General features: G+C 34.4%; 1 protein-coding gene across 3 annotated transcripts in view; it reads right to left on the bottom strand.

Moving 5' to 3' along the window:
* LOC102594424 (sodium/hydrogen exchanger 8-like) overlaps window positions 1-4,588 on the bottom strand; it is a 16,864-nt gene extending 12,276 nt beyond the window's left edge. Inside the window, exons 1-7 of one of the 3 annotated variants that reach the window (XM_006364367.2) lie at window positions 4,338-4,588; window positions 3,282-3,332; window positions 3,035-3,126; window positions 2,802-2,879; window positions 2,576-2,733; window positions 2,280-2,381; window positions 2,086-2,203 (exon numbers count right to left, since the gene is read on the bottom strand). In XM_006364367.2, the coding sequence (XP_006364429.1) occupies window positions 2,086-2,203; window positions 2,280-2,381; window positions 2,576-2,733; window positions 2,802-2,879; window positions 3,035-3,126; window positions 3,282-3,332; window positions 4,338-4,545 (807 nt within the window). In that variant the 5' untranslated portion in view covers window positions 4,546-4,588. Of the gene's footprint in view, window positions 1-2,085; window positions 2,204-2,279; window positions 2,382-2,575; window positions 2,734-2,801; window positions 2,893-3,034; window positions 3,127-3,281; window positions 3,333-4,337 lie in introns of those variants that run through there. The other 2 variants (XM_015303935.1, XM_015303936.1) reach the window with 2 other exon arrangements.
* Between the last annotated feature and the right edge of the window lie 4,491 nt (window positions 4,589-9,079).

The raw sequence follows: 9,079 nt of genomic DNA, 5'->3' as shown, positions 1-9,079 counted from the left end.
TTTTTTTTATTAAATTAAAGTTAGATGAAACAATTACTTAAGTGGAAACAAATAACTTTGTAATAATTTATTATGCGATTTTATAATTTTTTGTTTATTTGATAAGATTGAATAAACAATTGGGGCTATTTTAATAGTTTTACAACTTATGAGATTTTTATGTTTATGAGAAAATATACAACACAAAAATTCCATATCGCATATCCAAATAAATCTTCAATTTCATCTCATGATTCCATATCATGATACCATATCATGATATCATATCGCATGGCCGAACGGGCCCTTAGATTACTAAAGAAGTCATCAAAGAGGTATTAGACTTGAATACTTTTTTTGATTAACCCTTAAATAAATCATGCTTGTCAATATGTTTTTTTTTTTTTTTTTTATGACAAGGGAAACCCGCAGCCGCTACCCTTTGGGTGCGCACAGGGTAAAACCCCCACTCCTATGCAATAGCTCGCAAACCACATAGGAGAGGTAACCCGCACTAGGCAAGCCTGGTGCGACGAGCTCGACCCAGAAGGCAAGCCCCTTGCTTTCGCTGGCAAGGGGTTTCGAACTTGAGACCTCCAACATGGAAGTCCCAAGCTCAAACCACTGGGCCACCCCGAAGGGTCATGCTTGTCAATATGTTATCAACAAAAATATGAAAATTATCGTGCATATCAAAATGTTGTCAAAAAAATTGATAATTTTACAATGTCACACTTCTTGAAACTGTACGTCAAGAAGTGCAGCACATTATGAAAGTGGTGTCTATTAATTCAATGAAGGATGCAGTGATTACTGACTTCATAATATGTCAAATCCAGAAAGATTTCTAGTTGAACACATTTCAAGTTTTAGTCTTCGGTCCCTCTCTGTTTCTGAACCATCATGCCCGCGATTCTTTTTTCTAGTTTTTTAGGAAGGGGGAAAGGGAGAAGGTGTATGATATATTGAGCACATCTAACAACAATTTAAGAGCAAATGACTAGCTTAGTGTGAACATAAAGGCAAAGAGCAGATTCTAACTTCGTTCCTAAGCTATTGGACATAATTGTATGTATGCAAGCATGCTTGATCCATGTTATTAGGAATGTCTGTTATGTCTGTTATATGCATCTAATGTTTGAATTGTATACATGTAATGAAGTAATCATGTCTGTGTATGTATGGGTGTGGGCAGTGGCGGAGCTAGGATTTTTAATAAGGGGGTTCAAAATCTGAAGAACTAGACACATGAACTAATCGAAGAGGGTTCGACATCTACTATATATACATAAAAAATAATTTTAACCATATATAAATAGTAATATTTTCCGCCGAAGGGGGTTCGGATGAACCCCCTAACAGAGGGCTGGCTCCGCCCCTGGGTGTGGGTGTGATACATGTAATGATATAATGTCTGTGTATGTATGGGTGTGGGTGTGTGGGTGTGAGAGAGAGAGAATTCATTTAAAACATCTATGTGTTGGCTTAAATCAAGAATATTCAACCAAATTGTATCCAGTATCTGAAAGCATTATATATTACCTAACCTTCTATATTCCGAAGAGAAAGATCATCAGATGTGTTAAGCTTACAAAGATGGAATAAATTTCCAAAGGCCAAAAAATCTGATGAAATCCAGACACGATACTAAGCAATTGCCTGACTTGCGTTCCCCTAATGTGAAGCACTTATCATGCTGTATGTGATCTTGCTCACAAACACAGTGACTTTTTAGAAACTTTTCCTATTTGGGTGATAAAGAAATCCAGCTGGCATGGGATCTTCCTCGCAACCTACATTTTGGAGAGTGGGTACATTGTCGAACCCTCCCTCCACAGATATAGAAGGGGAACCTTAGTGGTTTCCCCATCCTCGAATATCACTATTTCCTACAAATTATAATATCTTAAATTTTCTGGAGGGGATGAATAATAGAATGTCACATCAAAGGGTAGATATCAATAATCAATCTGATAATCATATGAATCCAAAATGAAACAATTAGAAACAAGTTAATTGCAAAATATCACGTCCAGTATTTAGAAAGACAATATGCAGCTTGAGTGCATGTAAATAACAACTGATTCAAATCAGCAAGGAACATACTGTGTAGTAAGCAATGTAGCTCACAGTAAGAGCCAACGAAAAGTCTGTCAGTGTGTCATTGTATATAAGCCGAAGCCAGAGAAGAGATGCCATGCCAAACACAAGTCCGATCATGACACTGTAGCAGTAAAAGAGTAAGTTAAGCTCAACTACAATAGCACAAAGTTATTACCCAACCAGATAATGATACCTACGATCCAAATGAGCCTTCTGCAAGATATTCCAGCACTGCAATGCAGCCAGAACTTTTCCCAAGAACCATTCGATAGAAAAGCTGGTAAACCACAATAGATGCCCTGGAAACATGATTGGAGGAAGAGAGGTGGACAAAAATAATCAGTGTATATATAAATGGACATAAACTGAAAAACAGAACATGGGGCTTAAGGTCCACTTCTATGTGGAAAATTTTGGTCATCCAAAAATGTGCACATGAATATGAAATATAGGGGAACCATGAGAAATTACACGGAGAAACAATTGTTTATACCCGTCGTTCATCATAGATTCTCCTTCAACGATCGTGCTCAACTTTTTACTAGCACCGAGATCCTTAAGCAAAGCGACAACAGCCACAGGATCAGTAGCACTAAGAATTGCCCCCAACAATAATGATGTCTTCCAGTTCCAGTCAAATGGAAAAACAAGCTGTAGAAACATATGAATGTTTGAGCAAGTGCGAAACCACTTCCAGAAAAAACAGTTTCTTTGTATACCTTCACAGCAGCTCCAATCAGGACTGTTGAAATCAATACACCAGGTCCAGCAAGCAAAAGCATTTGTGCCATACATTTCTGTCAAAGCCGGCTAATATTAAAGAAATGAACAACATATTCCATTAGCTTATACAAAGTAAAAAAAGTAGACATAATAACTTAAAGCATACAGTCAAGCAACCAGCAACTAGAGCCTTGAGATTATATAGAATGAAAATTAAGGAGAAGAGAACCTTTATTTGGTGCACCTCCATGGAGAATGCACCCTCAAAAATCAGTATAGGGAGGAATACAGCTAATAGAAGATCAGCATCTATATCTGCCCCTGTTGCAGCAATTCAACAAGCATATACCTTTATAAGATAATGAGAGGTATTCACAATTGCAAAATGATTTTAAGTCATCTTCGAATTTTTGATGAAGCATCCTCAAATTTTTAAAATTTAAGAAATTTGAAAGAGACATTTGAATTATACTTACATATTCGAATTCCATTCCCAAGCTTTCCCAGTCGATAAATACTCCCAAATTCTAAATTTAAAAAGGAAAGTAAGTAAAGAAATAAATAGCCAAATACGAGAACAGTTAGGCACCACAACATGACTGTACACATTCAAACAACAGTGACACTTAAGAATAGACAATAGATTGAAAAAATGCTAGCTCATGTCCATAAGAAAATGTTCCATGCTCTTAGAGCAGTAATAACCATCAAGAAAGAATCACAGAAAGCATGCTCAGAAGACAAAGAAATCTGTCTATTTATTCCCCAATTTTTCTGTACAAAACAAGATCACAAACATATATGAAGGGTTCATTCACATAGAAAACACGGAAAATCTCTATCAGCCATACTGGAATTGAGATACAGGCCTTCTACTTCCTTTTTTCATGACGGTGTTGTCCGAGCCAGCTTGTGCACATCTCTACTAGTCCACAAGCACAAGTACTGGATAATTCTGCCCACCAAAGCTTAGACATATGGAAAGTTCTATTACCTTCCTAGAATTCATTCTCACTAGAACTCTATTCAATTTTTTCATAAATGGTTATGTTTGACCTTTTTTACCAAATTCTAGATACAATTATGCTAATCTCAACTATTACACCAGGTACCTGCTACCTCTACCGCACAAGTATCAGGTAACTCTGCATACCAAAATTTAACTTTAAACAAATGGGACAAAGAGCCTGTTTGGATTGGCTTTTATTTTTTGGCTTATTTTTATCATTTTCTCTTAAAACCAGGTGCTTCTAAGCTCTAAATCGCCATGTGTCAATGAGAAAATGTTACATTCTCTTGGAGCAATAATCATCATCAATATCCTTAATTGTTCTTACTTAACCCCATCCCCCATAAGCGAGCAGCATGATAGCAGTAAACAAAGCGATCCTTCAGATAATGAAGCACACATACTTCCGTAAAAACAAATAGTAGACATGAACTCCATAGCAAATCCCCCATAAGCGAGCAGCATGATATATAACAGTTGACATACAATACGTACACACATAAGAGAGAAGGAAAATACGAACCGAGAGAGCCGAGAGCGATGCCAATTATGAGCAAAACGACGGTATAGGGAATAGTAGTACGGCGAAGGAGGGTTCTGCATGAAACTCCAATTAACAAACTGATTCCACCAAATAGTACTGCATCTAATGGATTCGAAGAAGAAGAACTGCTGCTGCTCTCTCCTTGCCATAAATTGTATGGCAATGGACCTTCCTCCACTGTCGCCATTATAGCTCAATTTGGGAATTACTCAAACAAATGGTGTGTGGAGTACTTCCCACCCATTTATTTCTTCCATCTGCTATATATATATATACAAACAAGTAAGATTACCCCCGCTTTGCACGAAAATGTAATATCACGAAATTTATAAAATAATACTTAAAATCTATCGGTCATTAAAACTAAAATACTATATTATCTTATATACAAGATTGCGTAGTAACAAACATTAATAATGTAAAGAAAAATGAAAATTATTACATCTTATCATTTATCCTTAATAACATAAGCATAAATTAATGACGGTATACGTATCAGGATCTGTAACATAAACAATAGTGTTAGTGAGTCACTCAACAGGAGCAAAATACACAAATATTTAATTGTGAAGAAGAAGAAGAGGCTCAGAATTTTCGTTGTTTTAAAATGGGAGGAAATCCCTCTATTTATAGACAACAAATGTTTATTGTGCCTTATCGGAAATATTCCAACTATTTGGAAAAGTTGCAACCTTTCGGAAAGATCACAACCTTTAATAAAAGTCGAACCTTTTTATTAAAGTCACAACTCTTCATTAAAATCGCAACTTTTCATAAAAGTCGCAACTCTTAATTAAAGTCGCAACTTTTCATAAAAGTCACAACTTTTTATGAAAGGAGAAGGCTAGTTTTGGAAATAAAAAAATTAAAAGAGAATTCTAATTTGTGGTGGCGTACGTAGGCAGGCCTATATATATATATGATTTGGCGCTGGAAGTCCCACATTTGGGGTTAAAAGCCTTGCCATTTCGTAGCCAAGACAACCCAAACCGAAACCCACACTCAATTAAAGGATATAGAGTGATAAATATTTTTTCATTATTTTTAAAGAGACGTGAGGGATTTCCCAGCAAATATTAGTATTAAACTTTAAATGATATATTTATTCTTATAGTATATTCAACCGTACATAAAATAAGATATATATTTCATATTATATAATATCGTATTATTTGGAGATGATTACTTTTTACTGACGTGATTAACTTTAAGACTAATTTTAAAAAATGTTATTTTTCTTTCTCCACTTTTGATATTGATTTGTTGTCTCATTCATTTTTAATCAGCGATTTTGAATTTAAATTTTAAGTTCAAAATTATTTTTAATAGTAAACGCTTTATTCTTATTTCTAAAAGTAAAACTTCTTGATGAAAATATAAATTTAAAATAATTAAATTTCAACATAAATATCAAGCATCAAATAGAAAGAAAATTACATGTGCTATTGTATAGTTCTTGTGATTTAGGATTATTTTTTTTCAAAAAATAAGAATTTAGACAAATTTTACCTAATACTCCATAATGATGTAGATATATGAAATCCACTTCACAACAAATCAATTGGATGCAAGTGAAAAAATGAGTTGCCATTCTATTCACTTTCATTTTATGTTTTCAATTTTGTCACCACCTATTTTTTTTAAAATAAAATAAAAGTGGGTAGTATTTGAAAGGGTAACATCTCACTTTCTTCTAAGCTAATGTGATTGTGAGATTTGTGGCCAACAATAAGAACTTTCCTAGGCCAATCATTTAAAAAATTTATAGTGTGTTTTATGTCACCAAATCATTACTCATAGTAAATATTTTTTTTGGAAAATATCTTTTTTCATGAAAATTATTTTCGGATATTTATTGATAAGCAAAACATATTTTTTCAATTATCAACCTAGATAAAAATTAATAATAAATTATATTAGCCAATTGTAAAGTATATTAGCGAAAATCTTGAGTACTCAAGACAGATTATAATAATAACGCTCAAGTGCTTATTAGAACAAGTAATATAAAATTAAAAGTTAAGATTATTACAAGAAAAAAGACTTTCACATTCATAACGGAAGTTGTTTTCTCTTTTTGATGGAAAAATATGCTCACCCTTTTTTCATGATTTTCTTTTTTAAAAAGAATTATTTTCGTTGTATCAAACATATATCTATTAATCCATCTTTTCTATCCCCAAACAAATGTTGGTGTTCACTAAGTAGTTTCCCAAAATGTTCATTATCATCTCTTAGAAGTAGTGGATTTGCATCAATTTGGACATTTCTACCGCTTGCAATGGCTCATCAGCATATACATACACAAAGTAAAGAATATTTTGACTAAATAGAAACACATAAAAGGGTTATACGATGCACAAGTCATTTCGCCTTAACAAAATTTAGAGAAGGGTCGCACTGTAAGAGGTATGATGTAGACAACCTATTATAATGCAAGCATTAGTGTTTTCACGCTATGAAAGTGACCTATAGATCACATGGAAACAACGTTATTGTTATTCCAAAGTTCCAAAGTTTCCCTTCGACTAAATAAAAATCATATTTATAAAAGAAAATGGGACTGATAAAGAAATGCAAAGTTAAGTTGCCAATAGTGGTCCATAATTTGATTTGTACATATATAATTGCTATAATCAAACAAAATTTGGTTTGAAGACTCAACCATTTTGCTCCTATCACAAAGAAGATATGTAGACATCATGAGTAGCAAAAAGAAATACAACTTTGAACACTTTTAAGTCATTGAAAGAGTAATTTTCAAAGTTGGAGGGAAAAGGAAAGGTTAAAGATTCATATAACTTTTCAAATAATAACCTAGAGTGTGGTTGTATTTAAGTTATACTAGTTCTGGGAATGTGCGTTGCACGTCTATCTCCTATTGTTGTTTAAATTTTCTATAGTGGGTGAAAAAGTTATGGTGCTTTTCAATCAGAAACAACTCAAACACCTTTACTATCATTTAGAGCTGATATACCCCTCGTTATGAAAGTGACACATATATACCCTTACTGTTATGAAAGTGACACATATATATCCTTACTGTTATATAAATGACTCACATATACCCTTTTTCTCTAACGGAAGTGAAAAAAACTAATTTTAGTTTAATTTTTAATTGATAATCTATAATTTGCCTGCATAAGAAAGATGTATAGTGGAGACGGCTCTGATCTTGTCAGTTATCCTCTTACATAATTGTTGACATTCTATTTTAGTCCATTTTCTGGGAGAAAATGAAAGTCGCAGATACCGAATTGGGAACTTGCCTATCTCAAATCCCGTCAACTCCAATAGTCTATGTCTCATATCATCCTTCACGCCTTCTAAGTAGATACTTGACTTCTCAGAGTTTGGACTTAGACCAATAACTTGGGAGCAATGTGATAAGGCCTCTCCCACTCTTTTTACTGATTCTTCATGCCCCTTACAAAAAAATCATCAAATTATCCGCAAATATTAGATGGTTCATATTCAGCTTTTTACACATAGGATGATGCTTGAAATCCGAAAATTGCCCCATCTTTGTCAAGGCCCTTGACATATATTCCATGATCAGTAAAAATAACAATGGGAAGATAGGATCCCCTTGCCTCAGTCCCCTCTTCCCTTCAGAAAAACCATGACAGTCTTCACTGACTTTGATAGAGAATTTTGTTGTTGTTACACAAAGTCATTACAAGTTGGTAAAACTTAGGTGGGAAACCATATCCTTGTGTTTCATTTACTAACTCAGGTAGCACTTTCCTCAATCTTGCACTTAGAAGCTTAGATATACCCTTATAAATCACATTACAACAAGAGATTGGTTGAAATTGACTTGCATTTTGTGGCTTCGCAATATTAGGAATTAATGTAATCACAGTAGCATTAAGTTGCCCTAACATTCTACCATTCTTCATGAATTCCAAAATGGCATATGTGACTTCTTCCCCTACAATGTCCTAAGCATCTCTGAAAAAACCACTTGTGTACCCATCAGGTCCAGGGCTCTTAGTTGTCTTGATGCTGAAGATAGCATCTTCTACCTCTTTCATCGTATATTCAAGTAATAGTTTCATCTGCTGGTCCACTAATAATGTCTTCCCATTCTTCAAAAACATACTAGAAGCTTTTTGTCTTGGTATTGTGCCCACCTCACCCAGTAGCTTCTTGTAATAGTTCACAAAAAATTCTACAATCTGACTAGGTTCAGTTTGAACCTGTAAGTTACCATCCTGCAATTGTGTTACTGCCTACTGGAGCCTTCGTTGCTTGATCAGAACATGAAAATATTGTGTGTTATCATCTCCCAGCTTCAACCAGGTAGCCTTGCTTCTCTGGGCCATTAAGATTTCCGCCAAATAGCTTATCCTTTTAAATTCTCTTCTTCTAACAGTACTACACACGTAGGGTCAATCTGAAGTTGTTCCTGCACTATTCTCTTCTTGTCTCTTAATCTGAAGTTGTTCCACCCAGCCTATCTTCACTATGTAGAACAACATTAAAATCTCCAAGAATTGTCCAGACTTTCTTCATTCAAGCCCCTATTTGAGTTAAATACCTCCACAATTCTTTCCTTTCCTCCCTCCCATTGTAAGCATAGACAAATGTCATGTAAAATTCCTTTTGTAGCGGAATATAGTTAACAAAACATGTCATTGCTTGTGCATTCTCACTACAAATTGTTACTTCACATATCTTCTCCCTGCATCACCCAAATCCTTCCATTATAGTGAGAA

The sequence above is a fragment of the Solanum tuberosum genome, unplaced genomic scaffold (genome assembly GCF_000226075.1).
Source record: "Solanum tuberosum cultivar DM 1-3 516 R44 unplaced genomic scaffold, SolTub_3.0 scf00480, whole genome shotgun sequence".
NCBI classification, from domain to species: Eukaryota; Viridiplantae; Streptophyta; class Magnoliopsida; order Solanales; family Solanaceae; genus Solanum; species Solanum tuberosum.
The sequence above is the reverse complement of the archived record's forward strand: the minus strand, read 5'-3'. Positions and strand labels throughout refer to the sequence as shown.